General features: G+C 38.6%; 1 long non-coding RNA gene and 5 gene segments (V, D, J or C); 2 read left to right on the forward strand and 4 right to left on the reverse strand.

The window, feature by feature from the left end:
- Nucleotides 1-1,332: 1,332 nt before the first annotated feature.
- LOC131532825 (Ig kappa chain V-VI region NQ2-6.1-like) lies at nt 1,333-1,833 on the reverse strand. The segment is given in 2 exon segments: nt 1,333-1,661; nt 1,779-1,833. Coding segments are annotated over 2 exon segments (384 nt in total).
- Nucleotides 1,832-4,283, forward strand: LOC131532826 (Ig lambda chain C region-like). The segment is given in 3 exon segments: nt 1,832-1,855; nt 2,440-2,533; nt 3,767-4,283. Coding segments are annotated over 3 exon segments (435 nt in total).
- Nucleotides 4,284-4,988: 705 nt separating this feature from the next.
- On the reverse strand, nt 4,989-5,616 carry LOC131533786 (Ig kappa chain V region 3547-like). The segment is given in 2 exon segments: nt 4,989-5,408; nt 5,535-5,616. Coding segments are annotated over 2 exon segments (396 nt in total).
- Nucleotides 5,617-6,287: 671 nt separating this feature from the next.
- Nucleotides 6,288-6,888, reverse strand: LOC131533790 (immunoglobulin kappa variable 1D-13-like). The segment is given in 2 exon segments: nt 6,288-6,644; nt 6,742-6,888. Coding segments are annotated over 2 exon segments (384 nt in total).
- Nucleotides 6,889-11,329: 4,441 nt separating this feature from the next.
- Nucleotides 11,330-12,211, forward strand: LOC131533816 (uncharacterized). The gene is made up of 3 exons (XR_009269211.1): nt 11,330-11,438; nt 11,539-11,608; nt 12,158-12,211. It is a non-coding gene; the product is annotated as an uncharacterized LOC131533816 (long non-coding RNA).
- A 6,569-nt stretch (nt 12,212-18,780) lies between these two features.
- Nucleotides 18,781-19,757, reverse strand: LOC131533787 (Ig kappa chain V region 3547-like). The segment is given in 2 exon segments: nt 18,781-19,440; nt 19,565-19,757. Coding segments are annotated over 2 exon segments (396 nt in total).
- Between the last annotated feature and the right edge of the window lie 385 nt (nt 19,758-20,142).

The following is a 20,142-nucleotide window of genomic DNA, read 5'->3' on the forward strand; positions in this document are numbered from 1 at the left end:
AGCTTATGAATGAACTTAATGAAGTGTAACAAGGGATGGAGACTCTTCACTGGTAGTTTCATATTTGACTGGACTAGGATTGTGAATCTTTGGGTAGACAATCATCTGATTCGGTTCATGATTCTGTCATCTGTGATCGCATGTAGTGTATAGCCACGAGGTATCTGGGGATCTAGATTTCTGATTCTGAACATTCAATTGTTATTTTTTTTACTGTAATTGATAGACTGACCAATTAAAATGCTGTACAATAAAATGCAACAGCTGTTTTCAAACATATTTGATAGATTATGCCATGTGTTGTGTGTAGCCTGCTCTGCCATCTTCTTTGCACACAAGAGTTCAATAATTAACATTTAGTGACAATAGAGTGGTGCAGCGGTGATGTCAAAAAAAAATAATTTGCCACTAGTTCCTTCAAGATTTTCCGGTAACGCTTTAGATTACAACCTGCAACGTATCATGTAAGTAAACAGAATTTACAGTGTAACTTTTTTGTAATTATAGTGTACCTATTCAGTACCTCCATGTAGGTATAAGGGAATAATATGTGAAGTTTGGGGAATAAAGGGGTAATCTGTAAAATTACAAATTATTTCTACTGTAAGTATTTTGAAACTAAGGGGTACCTATTCTAATATTACGTGGTATGTAGGCTATTCAACAATCTAATATTTGCAAGAGATTTAGCAAAAACATACACTGTGTAGGCCTACTTTTTAAACATGCTGGGGGCATCTGAATAAAAATAATAAATAATAATAATGTGCTTTACTATTTTTCTGCCCTTCTTGTCAAACAGTACATTTGAAAATTCATTGATAACAACAATAATTATATGTTAGCATTAGAAATACCACTGTGACTAAAGAGCTTACACATACTGATAGATTAACCATTAGCCTACAGAAACATAAAAACCTGGCAACATTTATAACCATGCATTGAGGAAACGAGTGAATCGTTACACCACCAGACTGGACAGATTATGGGATGGTGGAGCATCTGATCATGTTTAATAGGGTTTGTCACATTCAGGGATAAAAAAATGTCTTCGTATTAATAGTATATTAACAGTATATTGTGCCCTATGCCGATTTTACAGATTTTTTTTTTTAGTGTAGAACAGGTTAAATGAACCATAAATGATCTGAACAAATATGGTTGCAAAAAATATTTCAAACTTTCTTCAAAAATACTATTGAAGAAAAAATTAGGTTAAGATTGTGTTTGTGTTTCTTGACTGTTGAGTGAGTGATAGTGTTTGAGCAGCTGCAGGATCAGTTCAGTCTCTGTGACTCTGACTGACGGAGGTTTTTGTACGACTCTTTATTACTGTGTGAACACATTTTTACTGTTCATCCAGTAGTAACTCTGACAGTAATAATGTCCAGCATCTTCAGTCTGGACTCCACTGATAGCCAAAGTGTAATCGCTGTGAGATCCACTGCCACTGAATCTAGATGGAGTTCCTGACTGACGGCTGCTTGCATCATAAATCAGGAGTTTAGCAGCTTCTCCAGGTTTCTGTAAGTACCAGTAAACACAGGGTGGGCCGCAGGTTGAATGCTTACTAAGTTTACAGCTCATCACAACATTTTCTCCTGGTGCAGCAGTTTTCACTGAAGGAGTCTGAGTGACTGTGATCTGAGCTTTACACCCTGAAAAACAAACCATTTAGTCATAAAATCCATAAAATGTATATTATTTGCCATGCCTTTAATCTGTATTTTAAATAAATGTATGCTTTAAATGATTTTCAAATATATATTAATCACCTTGTAGTATAAAGCAGTATGAAAGTGTCCAGATGAAGATGATGATGAAGGTCATGTTGATGAAGATTGTTGTGTGTGTCAGTGATGAAGTGTTAAACTCACAGCACTATAAACACTCTCAGAGCACTGAAGCATCTGATCAATATGCAAACACACTCAGGATTATTCACCTCAAGACAGTCACTCATTAGCAGACACATATAATAAAGAACAATTACTGAAGTGAGATCATAGAGTACTTTTTTTTTATTTTTTTTTTTTAATAATATTTAAGAGCCAAACTGTTCAAAATTGCATCATTCAATTCAGTTCTCAATAGATTTACAAGACCAGCTTTAGTATATAAACCTGAATATCTCCTGTGAGACTTTGAGAATATTTTTACTGTAGTTGGATCAAAACATCACTCTTAATCCCCAAATTTTACTTCATATTCTTGTATGTTCCTACAGGTTTTTAACAGACTTGAGGATCATCACACGTGTCTCTGTCAATCACTGAATCAGTTTGATTGTGAGTCGTGTCACACATGATATAAACATGTTCACTTATATAAATTATGTAATTTAGTTATGATGCAGGCTGCATAATGTAAAGTAAGGTAGTTTGTGCTGTGAGTGGATGTGTTTGTTGGAGACTCAGTTGATGTGTGTTTGTGCAGTTAGTGAAGCGTTCAGGAGGTTTTTGTTCAGCTGCTCTATTAGTTTGTATCACTGTGGGTCACCTTCGCAGCGGCACCAAACTGGATGTTGGCAGTAAGTAAATCATCAGATATTAACATTATCAATAGTATGACAAGAGACTGTTTAATACTTTGTAGCACTTTATCAAAAGGATGCTTCTTCAAAATTTTTATATTCTCATTGTGTAGTTAGTTCACATTGATTGTTTGTCAGTCGACACTGTAAATATGGTTTTCATTTTTGTTTCATTTATGAGTTGTCAGCTGTTTTTTGATCTTAGTTAATTCAGTCACAAATGGTTAAAAATACATTAAAAGTGAATATCATTATAGGCTGCTATTTTGCCACCACTTGAAAATTTAAGCCATTATTTAAACTTAAAAATTACATTTTAGTGTTGATTTGTTTTAGTAAAGCTTAATTATATTTTAAAGTCTCAAACTGATGTATTTTATTCTAGTCTATTGTTTAATGAAGTTCAATATTTCCAAATGATGGTCTTACTTGTATTTTTTCTTTATGAAGCAGCTCTGTCAGATACTGCAGGAGCTTATAGAGTATTTGTAGATATTAAGTTTAAACATACACATCCACTGTAATTTTAATCACATCTGATCTTTGATGTTTTTAACCAAAGCGAGTTACAGTGAAGTTGATGATGAAAATCACACTTTAAATCTATAATAAAACTTCAGAATAACTTTGATTGCTTTGTTGATCACAGACTTGTAAAAAATCTTCTCCAGGAGCATTCAGATAAACTTTTATTGCTACTGAATTTGCTAATTATTTTGGACTTTTAGTTGCCTTTTACAGTAGATTTTTGCTTGCAAAACTGATGCTCAATGACCTAAAATTTATTTTATTTTTTCTGTCAAAACTTGTAAAACTAATGAAAAATTCTCATTTCTAATCTTATCAATTTTGTTCAGTAAAAATATATTGTGACTGCTGAGAGGTTTAAAGATGTTACATTTACGTACATGGTCTTTATGTTTTTGTATAGACTGAAAGTGATGCTTGATTGAATTTTTGTGGTAGTTTGAAACTCACTGATATTTCCTTTTAAATTTATTTTGCAACTAATCAGCATATTTTCCTAAAAAAATGCTGAATTTTATTTTTTCATGTGCAGTAATTTGTGATCATTAATGTGTTCACTGAATAATGATTTAATTTTCTTTCACTGTTTTTCTGCTTCAGTGTGTTGTTTGTGTTGCTGTTGGTGAATTTCTCCTGGTTTTCTCCTGAACAAATAAAGGAAAGACACTGTGACTGTGATTTCTCTGTGCTTCTCTCATGCAGGCGTCACTCGTCCTAAAGTGAGCGTCCTGCCGCCCTCCAGTGCAGAGATCTCCTCAAAGAAGACAGCGACACTGGTGTGTGTGGCCAGCAAGGGCTTCCCGTCAGACTGGAGCCTGAGCTGGAAGGTGGACGGGAGCAGCAGGTCTCAGGAGAGCAGCGCTGGGCTCCTGGAGAAGGACGGTCTGTACAGCTGGAGCAGCAGCCTGACTCTCTCTGAGCAGGAGTGGATGGAGAGCGTCTCAGTGAGCTGTGAGGCCACACGGAGCGGCCAGCCTGCGCTCACTGGACACGTGACGAGACAGCAGTGTTCAGAGTAGATCTGCTGCTCTTCTCACTCATGTCTCACATGGAGACTAACAGCACATGAGCGACTCCTTCATTCTCCACATCCAGCTTCAGTCGCTCTCATCTGCAGCTGCTCTGCTTTCTGTGCTTCATACAAGACTCTGTGTGCTTTATCATTCAGTGGTGATTTTATTAAAATTTACTCATTAAATAAAATACAATCGAAGCTTCATGTCCTTGTGTTCTTTTTTGTGATTTTTGTTTCAGGTCTATCTTTGTTTCAGGGCTTCAACTCACATTTAAAAAATATTTTAGAAACTTCACCATGAAAACACCTGCAGATACATGATGAAACATTATGAACCTCACAAATATAGTGTTAGATAAAGTGATAGATATTGTGTTGAAGATAAAGTGTGTTAGATTAACATATGTACTATAGCAAGTGGAAAACTGAATGAATGCTTTATGTTTCATTTAATATCCATGAAAATTCAAAACTCAAACTCAGTTTCAGTGTTTGATTGGTTAAACGCTCTGAACTGGATCAGTTTCACTTCTGCTGATGGAGTCATGAGACAGTTATCAAGTGTGGTACGTTCATAAGATTTATACAACTTATGAATTAACTGTAACCAGGGATGGAGAGTTTTGACTGGAATATGATGAATAAACTATTCAAGCAGCAACATTTTTATATCCTGCAGATGCTTTTTGGAATATGAATGTATAATTAGAAAGAAATTATGCATTATAAAATTACATAATCAAAAATATCATGGATTGAAAAATGAGTGAGTGAAGAGTAGGAAGATAAACCATAAAATACCTAAAAAATAAAATAAATAAATACAAATAATTACATCAAAATAATTGTAATAATTATCAAAAGTAATCATGAACCTCAACAAAATTGATATTAAGATCATATTGTGTTTCTTGACTGTTGAGTGAGTGATCAGTTCAGTCACTGTGACTCTGACTGAAGGAGGTTTTTGTACGACTCTTTATCACTGTGTGAACACAGCTTTACTGTTGATCCAGTGGTAACTCTGACAGTAATAATGTCCAGCATCTTCAGTCTGGACTCCACTGATGGTCAGAGTGAAATCTGTTCCATAATCTGCTCCATTGCCACTGAATCTAGATGGAGTTCCTGACTGCCGTGATCTAATGCTATAAATGAGGAGTTTAGGAGCTTCTCCAGGTTTCTGCAGATACCAGGCGAGACAGGAGCCACAACCCCATGAACGATCTCCAATTCCTCTGCTAGTCTGACAGTTTATAGTAACTGTTTCTCCTGGTTGAGCAGCTGCTGCTGAGGGAGTCTGGGTCACAGAAATTTGTCCTGCAGTTTCTGTGAATGACATTTCATAAGATAATAATCACAAAACTTATTAAAGTATCCAGAACAAAATCAGTTTTACCATCAAACACATGCATATAAATCACATTTTGAGTTATTAATTAGAGTCAAATTAACCTTGAACAGAAAGAATGAGTGTCCAGATACAGATGTTGATGATCATCATTTTCTTGCTGGTTGTTCTTTCAGTTAAAATTGAGAAAAGCTCTCAGTGATGAAGAGTTAAACTCACAGCACTATAAACACTCTCAGAGCACTGAAGCATCTGATCAATATGCAAACACACTCAAGATCATTTACCTGAAGACAGTCACTCATTAACAGACACAAAATACAGTTCCTGAAGTGAGAACATAAGAGTAAAAATGAATCTTTTTCATAATATCTAAACTTCTAATAGCCAAACGGTTATAAATTCTATCAGATCATTCAGTTCTGAATAAATCTACAAAACCAGCTTTAATGTATAATAACCTGACTCTCTCATATTAGTCTTTTGAGAATATTTTTTACTGTATTTGGATGAAAATGTCATCCATTATCATCTGCTCTGAAACTCAAGAACGTGTTTATATGTTGCTGTTAATATCTGCATTGTGAGTGATGTATGTAATAAATCAATACACTTATTAAACTGCTCAAACAGCATGTTTATGATGCTGATCATGCAATTTAGAAAGAAGAATTAGGATTAATCAAAAATGTTGAAGATAAAAAATAGGAATGATAAAGAAAATTCAGTCAAAAATAAATAATGATTAAGCTCAACAAAACTAATATTTATTATAAGATCATATTGTGTTTCTTCACTGTTGAGTGAGTGATAGTGTTTGAGCAGCTGCAGGATCAGTTCAGTCACTGTGACTCTGACTGACGGAGGTTTTTGTACGACTCTTTATCACTGTGTGAACACATATTGGCTGTTGATGTAGTGGTAACTCTGACAGTAATAATGTCCAGCATCTTCAGTCTGGACTCCACTGATGGTCAGAGTGAAATCAGTCCCAGATCCACTGCCACTGAATCTAGATGGAGTTCCTGACTCGAGGCGGTTTGTATAATAAATCAGGAGTTTAGGAGCTTCTCCGGGTTTCTGTAAGTACCAGGACACACAGGGTGGGCTGCAGGCTGGAGCAGAACTGAATTTACAGCTCATCTCAACACGTTCTTCTGGTGTGGCAGTTTTCACTGAAGGAGTCTGGGTGACTGTGATCTGAGCTTTACACCCTAAATACAAACCATTTGTTAGTCCATTAAAATATATTATTTGACATAAGATAAATTATTTAATCAATATTGTTTATTTTAAATATATAAAATTCACCTTGTAGTATAAAGCAGTATGAAAGTGTCCAGATGAAGATGATGATGAAGGTCATGTTGATGAAGATTGTTGTGTGTGTCAGTGATGAAGTGTTAAACTCACAGCACTATAAACACTCTCAGAGCACTGAAGCATCTGATCAATATGCAAACACACTCCAGATCATTTACCTCAAGACTCATTAACAAAGACACATCTTCTAATAGCCAGTCTATTATAAATTGTATCAGATCATTCACTTCAGATCAATATTCCGATTAGTGTGTTGATTTTTAATTAATATTGTTCATATTTGATCAAAGTAAAGTTTTCATATGAGTAAAGTTGTTTGTATTTGTATAAGTTATTGTTAATGTTATAGTAGACATACCAGACAATTGTTATATTTTTAAACAAACATATGTACCCAGTTTTCTCATGCTGTTATCAAAAATTATAATGAATTCCTGCAGTTATGTCTATTCACATCTGATCTTTGATGCTTTTAATCAAAGTAACTTACATTGACGTTGATCATGAAAATGACACTTCAAATCAATATATTTCACCAAACTTTCATTGTTTTCAACATAATTGTTCATATATTTTTTTATGAGTCTGAAAGGAGAGAAGTGCTTTCTTCTTGACTGAGTTGAGTGTTGTGTGTTTGTCAGGCGTCACTCGTCCTAAAGTGAGCGTCCTGCCGCCCTCCAGTGCAGAGATCTCCTCAAAGAAGACAGCGACACTGGTGTGTGTGGCCAGCAAGGGCTTCCCGTCAGACTGGAGCCTGAGCTGGAAGGTGGACGGGAGCAGCAGGTCTCAGGAGAGCAGCGCTGGGCTCCTGGAGAAGGACGGTCTGTACAGCTGGAGCAGCCTGACTCTCTCTGAGCAGGAGTGGATGGAGAGCGTCTCATGACTATATGTGTGCTTTATCATTCAATCATGATGATTTTGTTACTATTCAAATAAAATTGTAACTTTATGTCTTTGAGTCTTTTTGTGTCATTTGTGTTTCGGGTCTTTCACTGGATCAGGGCTTTAGCTCACATTTTATAAATAAACTTCACTCGGTGGACCTTAAAAACACCTGCAGATTCATGATGAAACAAAAACATGCTATCGAATTATGAACCTCACAGATAAAATGGTAGATAACTTTAATAAAAATAAAGTGATGTAGATTTAAGTGTTCATCAAAATGAATGCTTTATATTTCTTTCAATATTTATGAAAATCTGCACTGAAGTGTGAATGTTTGAGCAGCTGCAGGATCAGTTCAGTGACTGTGACTCTGACTGATGGAGGTTTTTGTACGACTCTTTATCACTGTGTGAACACATAATCACCCACACAATCACCATCAGAATCTGTTCTGCAATGAAAACTCTGACAGTAATAATGTCCAGCATCTTCAGTCTGGACTCCACTGATGGTCAGAGAGAAATCACTGTTAGATCCACTGCCACTGAATCTAGATGGAGTTCCTGACTGGAGGCTGCTTGTATAATAAATCAGGAGTTTAGGAGCTTCTCCAGGTTTCTGTAAGTACCAGCTAAGAGCAGATTTTCCACCATAACAGCAGTCTGGATCTCTGTTAAATGTACAGGTTACAGTGACTGATTGTCCAGTTTGAGCGAGCAGCTCTGAGGGAGTTTGAGTCACTGTCACCTGCCCAATAGATTCTGTCAAGTGAGAAATATGAGACATCACAAACAATTTTACAACCATATATGGTTACAACACACATAAATAACCAATATATCTTTACTGACACAAACCTCTATATAATACTGCCAGCATCCAGACCGTCCCGGGTTACTTGACTGTAACCCTGTTCCCCAGCGGAACGAGATGCTGCGCTGAAAGCGCTATGGGAACATTCTTTGTTCGACCGGTTGTTGAAGCACGTGTGTCAAACACGCCAAGAATTGGCTTAAATAACCTCGGTTAGGTGACGTCACTCGATTACGAACACCTGGAGGTTATAAATAGATGTGACGCCGGAAACATCCTCAGGTCAAAATTTTGTCTGAAAGGACGTCCAGTCACGCTTACAGTGCGGCATTGAGGCGCAGCATCTCGTTCCGCTGGGAACAGGGTTACAGTCAAGTAACCCGGACGTTCCCCTATCAAAAGCTACTCGATGCTGTGCTGAAAGCGCTATGGGAACGAGAATACCAACACCGCCGCACTGGAAGTGTCTGGACCCCAATGTTGTGTAGTGTGTGCGCACAAACATGAAAGAGGTCTCAGACATGACTCTGGGATGTCGACTCAAGGACATGCGAGCCCGGAGTAACATGAACATCCAAACTATAGAATCTAACAAATGTGCGGAGAGGACCAACCTGCCGCATCACAAACTTGCTGCAGGGGACACCTCTTGCCAAAGCAATGGAAGACGCAATCCCCTGGTTGAATGGGCCCTTACACCTAGAGGCGAAGCTTGACCACGCGCCTCATAGGCTAGGTAATAGCATCCCTCACCCAATGTGACATAGTCTGTCGAGTGGCAGCCGTCCCCGGTTGCGGCCTCCAAAACATCTGGCTGCTCCGACTTACACCACCACTGGCTAGTGCGGTGGACGTAAATCTGGAGAGCACGTACTGGGCACAGTAAGTGAAGTTTCTCCTGCTCCGGTGTCGTGAACGGCGGAGGGCAGAAGGCTTCGAGAACGACCGGATTTATGGTCGAGAATGGAACCTTCGGAAGATAACTAGGGTGAGGATGCAAAATAGCTTTGACCAGCCCAGGGGCAAAATCTAGGCAGGATGACGAGACTGACAGAGCCTGCAAATCCCCAATTCTCTTCAGAGAAGTAATAGCTGTTAGAAAAACCATCTTTAGGGTCAGAAGCCTGACAGGCGCTGACTCTAGTGGTTCGAAAGGGGTGTCCACTAAGCCCTCAAGCACTATAGCTATGTCCCATGAAGGAACTGTCGCTCTAGCTGGCGGCCTCAACCGCTTAGCTCCTCGAATGAAGCGGGCAACTAGAGGGTGTTTCCCCACCGAAACCCCATCAATCAGAGCATGGCAAGCCGAGATGGCGGCCACGTAAGTTCTGAGAGTATTAGGACATGTTCCTGAGGATAGTTTCTCTTGCAGAAACTCCAGTACTGAAACAATCTGGCAGTGAGCTGGGTCTGCATGGTGTGTCGTACACCAACTTTCGAAAATGCGCCATGCGCCACGGAGAGATATTTGGCAGAAGCTTCCACGCTGCCAGCTTCTCTGAAAGGGGCACTAGTTTTGACACTTCGCTTTGATGGGGGGATGTTAGATGTCTGGCATCCTGAAATGTGGCAGGAGAAAAACGAACACCTAACATTTCGCTGGAGACCGCTGGTCCCCGAAACGCCAGTGGCGGCGGAGATTGGACAGCGGCCCCCTGAGGGTGCCAGGAAGGAGCCTCTACTCTCTGTTGGAACTGTACGCGCCCCTCCCTGGGGGGACACACCCCCACGGTCCTGGGCGCACCAGCCTCAGGACTTCTTTTTGGCGGAGATGATGCTCCGCAGGTCCAGTCTCCCTGAGGCGGGCTGTGATGCGCGGCGAGTCGCACCCCAGTCTCTACGAGGGGGTGCTCGGCTCGCCACACTCTCTTTCTGCGCTTCACGCCTCAAAGGAACCGGACCTGGTCGGGACCGGGTGGTCGACGGTCCCGACTCTTGAGCACGGCAGGGAAGAAACCTCACAAACGCTTCCTCATAGCGCTTCGCCTCCCGAAACCTAGTGACGACGGTGTTGACGGCGTCGCCAAATAGGCCGGAAGGCAAGATGGGGGCATCAAGGAGGAAAGCACGGTCTTTGTCCTTGATGCCCGTGAGGTTGAGCCACCCCAGCCGGCACATGACCGACCTTCAACATTGAAATATGGTTGAAATAAGGTCAGTTCGTATTTCAACGTTGAAACAACGTTGAAACAATGTTTAATGCTTAACGGTTGAAAACCAACCGGTACATGACCAACCTTCAACGTTGAAATATGGTTGAAATAATGACAGTTGTTGTTTCAGTGTTGAAACTACGTTGAAATAATGTTTAATGCTAAATGGTTGAAAAAGGGTAATAAAAACACTTATAAATCAACATTGATTTTTTTTTTTTTTTTTTACAAGACCTGTATGTGAATCACTTAATGTATGTACAGAATAAATCATTTCTGCCTTTTAAGTTATTATTAAGATCGTTATTATTATTTTATTATCATTTTACATTTTTATCATGAAACCTTCTGGTATAACTATTATCAACAATAAAACTAAACACATTGCGCTTCCTTACCACACTGAAACAATTCCGATTGGTTATTTAACTTATTTGCTTTGATCATGATTGGTTAATCTGGCTGTCATTCATGAAACTGGCCAATGAAACTGTGCCGCCATTTTATGTTTGAAAATATGACCGTTATCCTGACCGTCTTTCTGAGTGAGGTCGCTGTGAGTGAGAGCGCTGCTGCGCAATAAAACTGCCAGGTCGGTCCCGAATTATAATTATTGTATAAAAAACGTTTACCATTAAAGCTATTATATTATAGATACTGGTACTATTTATGTAAACGCTGCGTAACTTTCATGTGTTTGATGGATGCGCGTTGAACATTCGAGGCGCTTTTAAACTGGAGTGGAAGGAGTTTCCATGGAAACCGGCCGGCAACTCAGCTGACAAGTAGCAAAAAATCTCCGTCTCTCACTGTTGTTTTTACTGCTTTCAGGTAAGTTTAGTCCCTAAAATTACACAAATAATACATACAACTGTTCCTGACACTTTCTTACATGTAATTGACACGCTTCTGTTGAATATTTACTTTACAGAAATGGTTCATTGTCATCGGAAAAAGTCCGTTAGCACAACCCTGAGCTAACCAGAGGCTAACTATAAGAGGTAAGCTAGCTATAGATTTGAGCTCTTATTTATGAAAGTTTGGGATTTTAATCACAGATTATGTGTAGATGAGTGATTTTTATAGCTTTGTAAATGTTTTGCTGGCAATTTGTTAATGGATGAATTGAAATAAGCTAATTAATTTAACCTAAAAGTATGCACTGTACTGTTAATCAACTTAAAGTTACATGAACTAAAATGGGCTGAAGCTAACGTTATTTCAAACACATTTTTATCTTTCATTGTAGACAAATATTGATAAAATTTGTACTGTGATTTTAGGAGTGTCAGAAAAATCCTCGAATGCTGCTGATAGATATATTGGAAACATAGGCGATCTGAGAAAGCATATTAAATAACTTCATATGCATTTTCCCAATATATTTCACCTATATCATCATGCATCTTTAAAACCTAAAACGTAAATCTTCGTTTCTTAAGATTTTTGTATGTTCTGTACATTATTCTCTCTCATTTCTGCATTTCACCCCTGCCGTAGTTTATTTCTAATAAACCTGACATTGTATACTATTGTTGGCTCTGTGACAGATTGTTTATGTTCCTGTAGTCTTCCATGCTGATGGCCGTGCAGCAGAGTTGGAGGGACCTCTTGTCGAAGAACATCTCCAAGACACTATGAGCATCTGACTAGTAAGTAAAACCTCAAACATTCAAAAGTTTATCAGATATTAAAAAATATATCAAATAAATATAAAATATTTTTGGAGTCCTGTATGTCTTACAAGGCCATCTCGTTTAACACTGCATGAGGACACTACAACCAGAGAGGTACAACATAATTCAAAATGAGACACAGATGATAATAAAAAGTGCTTGGAAATTAAAATTCATAATGGTAAGACAGAACCAAGTACCGTGACTGTGCCTCACTTCAAAGTGAAACAGTCTGTAATGGTCATCTGCCATGCCAGATCGATGGTGAAGGTGGGAATTATAAGTTTGATTTTCTAGACTTTAAATGTACTAACGTGTTTGTTCAAGTAGACTTTGTTGCTTGTGGAAACCTCACACAAGCCTGAAAGGTACTTAACTCTAGATCCGCCAGAGGTCGCTGTATACTTAAAGCGCCAGCGGGTAAATTTTACCCACACACATGGCAACTGTTTTATATGGCTCAAGAACATATTATTTCACAGTATTATGCCACTGTCTTCACAAAGAAGTGTCTAGAGTCATGAAATGATTATGTCTAGTCGTCAGCTATGTTTTACCCTGTTGTTTTATGTTCAAGACTTTTAATGCAGCCAACACTAATTCATAAGGTCAGTAAGCTTAAAAAAGAAAAAAAAAGCCTGCACTGACTACGAAAATTAGAAGGTAGTAAATATTTGGGTGGTGTAATATTATAATACAATGTCATTAATCAATATATTAGGATAACCCACGTTATCTAAATAGCCAATAGACAATAATGAGCAATAATAATTGACCACACTGCATAGGAAGATGCTATGACAAATTCAAGCGCACAGCTTCACCTAGGCCCAATTATTAATTTGTTTAGTTATATCATTCATAATTTGAATAATAGAACACCGCCAATAAACTTCGGGTAATCAAAAACAATTTTTATTCATTACATCATAGATGTAATAGATTTTTTTAGATTTTTTTTCTTCAGGAAACAGCCAGACTAGAATAAATAGCAACACAGTAGCAGACAATAAACGATATGGCAAGACAAAAATGAAATAATAAAACCAAAGTTTGACCAATTATGAGTAACGTTAGGCTAAAACATCTAAATATGAAGTCTGGATCACTGTCAGATGAGCCGTCAGATGCTGAGCCGACCCAGGACGCATAACTTAACCATCAGACTCTACATCACTCATGGAATTTAGTGTTTCTAATACCGACCTTCCATAAATCGCCTTCTTTTAGTCATTTTGACATTATTTTTTAAACTGATAACCGCTAAATCGGTGAGTGAAAGGCATTGCCTAGAAATGTACGATGTTAAAACACAAGCGTCAAGAAAATGACAGCGTGAAAATACATGCATTATATAGCGGGTAAATTTGATCCGTATGCACTTATAGGTCTGAAAGCTCTGGGTTTTTATCTGGTTTATCTAAATAATTTTTAACAACATTGGATTGTAAATTACATAATTTTAGGAAAAGCCAATGACTGGAAGACTTGAATGTTTTGTTGAAAATCTGTTATGTACATTTGAAAAACAGCCACAGGTCAAATTTACCCCCTGGCGGTTCTAGTGTTAAAACTTAAAATCTTATTTGCACTCTTGAAAACTGTTCACCAAAGACTACATTTCAGTCCAGCCGAATTTTCTGCACACTTCACCACCAAGATCAAAATGAGCATTGTGAATGTAAAAGCTTCACATTACATTCATAACAATTATTGTTAATGTTTGACTTGTGTTTCAGGCTTTTGTGAAGACAGAAAATCAAGAGATGTTGTGACGACCTGGACAGAATTCAGCTCCAGATCCAGCCTCCACACCAGACTTCTCACGCACAAGGACTGCTGTCTACTAGCATATTATATGTTCTCTTTAGAGTTAGGTGCATGGAGATATTACCTGATTTTTAGATATAATGAAAACTATATCATATATATATATATATATATATATATATATATTTTATGAAGAGTTCAGATGCAAAAGCCTCTAAATGCCATCTGAAATTTTCTTCTAAAATGAGCATTTTCTCAAGCTGCTATATTTATGTTCAGTTATTTCATTTTAATTGCATAGAAAAGGACCTATATATTGCCATTAGAGTAAAATAACTGAACCTAAACATAGCAGCCTGATCAAAATGCTCATTTTAGATGGCACTTAGAGGCTTTTGCATCTGAACTCTTCATATATATATACACTATATTGCCAAAAGTATTGGGTCACCCCCTTCTAATGAACAGGTTTGACTACTTTAGCAATTTCCATGAGTACAAATCTTTAATGTTTAAGCATATAATGATATTCTAGGGAATTGTGTGCTTCTAATTTTAAAGCAACAGTTTGGACAGGACCCTTTTCTATACTAACATGACAATGTCTCTGTGTATAAGGCAAGGTTCAAAAAGAAATGATTGATTGAGTCAGTGTGGAAGAACTTGACTGGTCTGCAGAAAGCCAAGTCCTAATCCAAGCTGAACACCTCTGGTGTGACTTTAAATGCAGACTTTGAGCCAAAAACTCTTTACCAAACACCAATTTGATTGGTTGAATAGAGGAGAATGTGATTAGTTGAGAAATTGTACATAGTTAATGATGGATCTTAAATATTTAAATACAGTGTGTTGTATGCCTACTAAGACTTGCATATTTGTGCATAATATTTTGACCCTGGATGCTTACAGAAGGATAATCTTTCATTTATGTGCCAGAAACATCATAAGCATTCATAATTTTGTTGGTTCATGCTGAACTGGTGTTGATAAATGTACTCTTATTAATATAAAGTCAGTTTATATTGTCGCTGTTTTTAAGTTACATTGTCTGGAGAGTTTTCCAGTTTTTTAGTGTCCAAATGTTGTTTGTATTCTATTTATTATGAAGAGGCCAATTATAATCTCGATAATGAAAACATTTACATGTGTGGAGATTTAATTTAGTTACATATAGTTTGAGTAAACGGAGTAAAAGTGTTCCTATATACTGTATATTTAAATTCTAAGAAAATTATTTTTCCATTTGGCATAATTGTTCAAAAGTTTTTCTTTAGAAAATGAAGCATCTCATCACTGCAGATTTATGGACATCTAATTGTTAGAATGTTTTTTTTTAATGCCGTCCGATTGATGTACAGCAAGTTTTATTAGTTACTGAAAACACGAAATATGCGCCGAAAATCATAGTTTACATCTCAGTGTTGACGTTTCAGCTAAATTGCAATATTAACAATTTCCAAAGTGAATGCTTGGTTGGATATTTAACGACGATCGACCGTTGAAAGGTACGCCGGTGAAACAGGGTCACAATATCAACGTTGATCCGTAAGGTAAGAGTGAAACAACGTCGCGATTTCAACGGTGAATCAACGTTGTTAGTTCCGCGGTGAAACGACGTCACAATATAAACGTTGATCCGTTTTGCAAAACCGAAAGGTGATTCAACGTTGATTCAACCAAGGTACCTGACGTTGTTTCAACGGTGAATCAACGTTGAAATGCCGGCTGGGACAGATGTCTCTCCGTGGAAACCATTGCAGCCATAGAACGGCCGATAGCACGGGCCGTCTGCTTGGTCGCACGAAGAGACAAATCTGTGGCCCGGCGAAGTTCTAAAAACGCCTTCTCGTCAATTGACCCGCCAGTGCTCAAGTCTTTCAGCAGGTCAGCCTGGTATGCCTGCAAAACTGCCATAGTGTGAAAATAAGCAGTACCAGCCTGACCCGCTGCCTGAAAGGCTTTCCCCACCAATGAAGATGTTACTCTGCATGGCTTGGTGGGGAGAGTTGCTTTCTTCAGTGATGATGAGGTCCCAGGAGAGAGATAGCCCGCGAGCGTCTCTTCAATCTGGGGCATCATCATATAGCCCCGTGCCTTTGCATCAACGATAGTTGAGTAGATCGACGTCGAAGGCACAAAAACACGGGACAAATATGGCTTGTTCCATGAACGAGTTAACTCGTCATGGAGGTCACCGAGAAAGGGGAGAGACCGTCGCTGAGGCCCCGACCACCCGACAGATATCTGTCGTCTAACTTTGAGCGCTTGGGGAACTCTTGCTCCTGCGGCCAGTCTAGGTGTAACCGATCGACTGCCCGAGTAACTCCTCATATGCTTTCTCATCACGAGAGGAGTGCTCTGAGGTGGCACTCTCCACCTCCCCAGAAGCAAGAGATGAAGTCTCCTCGGCCCGTTCAGAAGAAGCGCCGAAGCGCGCTTGAGAAACGGACGCGAGAGCTTCATGATCTGGCGAGAGCGCGAGAGAAAGGGGCAAGTCCGTCTCACGCGCCTCGGTCAGATCGGCACGCGATCCCCACGAGCTTTTAAAGAAGGCGAGCCGCGCGCGAAGCACTTTGATCGAGAGGAGATCGCAGTGCTCGCACTCGCCCTCGAGCCCGAGGATCGCGTGCTCTTCCCCCAAACACTCAAAGCAGAAAGCATGGAGATCATCGTCAGCATCGCCTCTGACAAGGAGGTAAACGTCTCCTCTGCCGATCTGCCATACTGAGCAGCTACCTTTATATATATATCTATATATATCTATATCTAACTGCTCGCTTCCTGCTTTGCCTTTTTTTTTTTTTTTTTAATCGTGCTTTCTTTTTCACACACACACGCACACAACAATGCGGTCCTTGAAGACAAAAGACCTGAGGATGTTTCCGCGTCACATCTATTTATAACCTCCAGGTGTTCGTAATCGAGTGACGTCACCTAACCGAGGTTATTTAAGCCAATTCTTGGCGTGTTTGACACACGTGCTTCAACAACCGGTCGAACAAAGAATGTTCCCATAGCGCTTTCAGCGCAGCATCGAGAGTAGCTTTTGATAGGGGAACAATATGGTGATGAAAGTCATTTTTGTTAGTTGTAGGTTCAGTTAGAGTGAAAAACAGCTGTTGATCATGTTTGATGTTTGTCAGAGTTATAAACACATGCAGAGCACTGAAGTTTGTGTCGCTCATGTAAAACACACTCTATGCAAATTCAGGAGAATGTCAAGAAGTTTAAGTTGGTTTAATGTGCTCAGTTACTGTATCATGTTACAGTAATTCCATGGCCATGTTAATGTAATCCTTTATTAATATAAAGCAACATCACACAAGTAAGAGCGCTGTTTTTCTGAGTGAGATATTGCTTTTTTGCAACAATTTAATGAACAAGAAGTTAATATTGCGTGATCTACATTTTAGACACAATATCAACAGTTATTTTGTCTATCTTTGATTTGTTCAGCCAACTGAAATACTTTTCAAACAAACCTCAATCGAATAAACCACAGCACGACTCTGAGCAACAGTAGTTCCTAAATGAATCAGTGTTTTGAATGAAGCATTTGAGTGAATGTATTGATGAATCACTCATAAAGGCAGTCCCTTATTTAGTTTTTGAATGAATCAGTGTTTTGAACGAATCGGTTGAGTTAATGATTCATTAACTCACTCAATCTGTTTTAGTCATTACCATCTACTAACAGAAGATTGCAACTTGTGTGAGTCGTTGTAAAATCCTCAGCACTAATGCTGCAGCTAAACACCTGGTATTTGTTGTGTTCATGATGGAGGCTCTGTGTCTCCGTCACGAGATTCGAGCTCTAAGTACATCAGGATTTCTTCAGTGAAGTAAAATGAACATAGCCTAGGTGGAGATGGAGTTATGAGGGACGCTGGAAGAAGATTGAATCTCACTGGAGAGTGACATAAACAGTCGTTTATATGCTGCTCTTGCTTTATGATCGATAGGTTTAGATGAAATTATGTTTGCAACTACATTTTACATTGTGTGTGTGTGTGTGTGTGTGTGTGTGTGCGTATATACTGTATGTATAATTCATATCAAACCTTGAGCAAACACTGTGAGAGTCCAGATGAAGATGATGATGAAGGTCATGTTGATGAAGATTGTTGTGTGTGTCAGTGATGAAGTGTTAAACTCACAGCACTATAAACACTCTCAGAGCACTGAAGCATCTGATCAATATGCAAACACTCACTATAACCTTACCATATACTTTTATAACTTTACAACTTAACTTTTAACCCTTTAGACATTAGTTGTGCCCGTTTGTCATTTTATTTATGCAACAGCTCTGCTAGTAAGCAACTGATGCTAATGACTTGAATTATGTTGCAACATGATCTCACAGAATTAAAAAAAAACACTGTTTTAAAGACCAATTTCATTATAACTAAATGGTTTTGGTGGAATGTAATAGTTTGAGAACAGCTGCGTTTAGCAGTAAATGTGAACTGAAGCTCTTGGGGTTTGAACATGGTCTCTGGAGACGGAGCTGCTCTATTCTGAGACCATCAGAATCACTAAAGCTGTCAATGCAAATCTGATTTACACCAAACTCACAGTTTCACTGTTTGATCGGTTCAACGCTCTGAACTGAACAGTTTCACTTCTGCTCATGAGTAATGAGTAATAAATTCATCATCAGCTTGATTTGAAGGAGCTGAGATACTGCTCAAGAAACTCTTTATGTTGCGGCTGACTTTATGACTTCAAAATGAGATATGAGTGTGTTACAATGTACAAAATTAACACAACATGTGGTGCCATTATTGGTTGTTTGCTTTGATATCACTTTACACACTCTGTTTTCTCTGATTCTGAGCATAGCTGAGTCAAACCCGTCTGTCACAGGACAGATCACAGTCTAATGGAGCTGATTTGACTCCTAACTCGGTTCTGAGCTCATGTGTAGTTGCTGTGTTTGTCTCTGTGTGTCAGTAGTGAGTGATAGTGTTTGAGCAGCTGCAGGATCAGTTCAGTCTCTGTGACTCTGACTGACCGAGGTTTTTGTACGACTCTTTATCACTGTGTGAACACCCAGCTACTACTGATCCAGTGTACACTCTGACAGTAATAATGTCCAGCATCTTCAGTCTGGACTCCACTGATGGTCAGAGTGAAATCTGTTCCATAATCTGCTCCATTGCCACTGAATCTAGATGGAGTTCCAGACTGCCGTGAATTAATGTAATAAATGAGGAGTTTAGGAGCTTCTCCAGGTTTCTGCAGATACCAGGCGAGACAGGAGCCACAACCCCATGAACGATCTCCAATTCCTCTGCTAGTCTGACAGTTTATAGTAACTGTTTCTCCTGGTTGAGCAGCTGCTGCTGAGGGAGTCTGAGTCACAGAAATTTGTCCTGCAGTTTCTGTGAATGACATTTCATAAGATAATAATCACAAAACTTATTAAAGTATCCAGAACAAAATCCGTTTTACCATCAAACACATGCACATAAATCACATTATGAGTTATTAATAGATTAAATTAACCTTGAACAGAAAGAATGAGTGTCCAGATACAGATGTTGATGATCATCATCTTCTTGCTGGTTGTTCTTTCAGTTAAAATGGAGAAAAGCTCTCAGTGATGAAGTGTTAAACTCACAGCACTATAAACACTCTCAGAGCACTGAAGCATCTGATCAATATGCAAACACACTCCAGATCATTTACCTGAAGACAGCAAAAACACCATTTTGCTTTGCTTATAAGTAACTGATGCTTATGACTTCTTGCATTCTTTTGAGCTCAGTTCAAAACTGTTTTAATGAGTAATTTCACTGGATGGAGACAAATGCATATGTGACTGGACCCAATAGTGGTGAATATTTAAGTAGACAGCAATGTGAATCGAATCATGATTCATAGATTTTGATTATTTTCATGAATGATTTTTGTTAATTCAGAATTGATTCACAATTTTTATGATTAATTAATTATTTGATTATGTATTTTTTTTTAATGCAGGGGTACCCAGTCCTGTTGGAGATATACTTCCCTGTAAAGTTCAGCTCCGACCCTCATCAAACACAACTGAACCAGCTCACATAAACTACTTCAGATTGATT

The sequence above is a fragment of the Onychostoma macrolepis genome, chromosome 24 (genome assembly GCF_012432095.1).
Source record: "Onychostoma macrolepis isolate SWU-2019 chromosome 24, ASM1243209v1, whole genome shotgun sequence".
Lineage (NCBI taxonomy): Eukaryota > Metazoa > Chordata > Actinopteri > Cypriniformes > Cyprinidae > Onychostoma > Onychostoma macrolepis.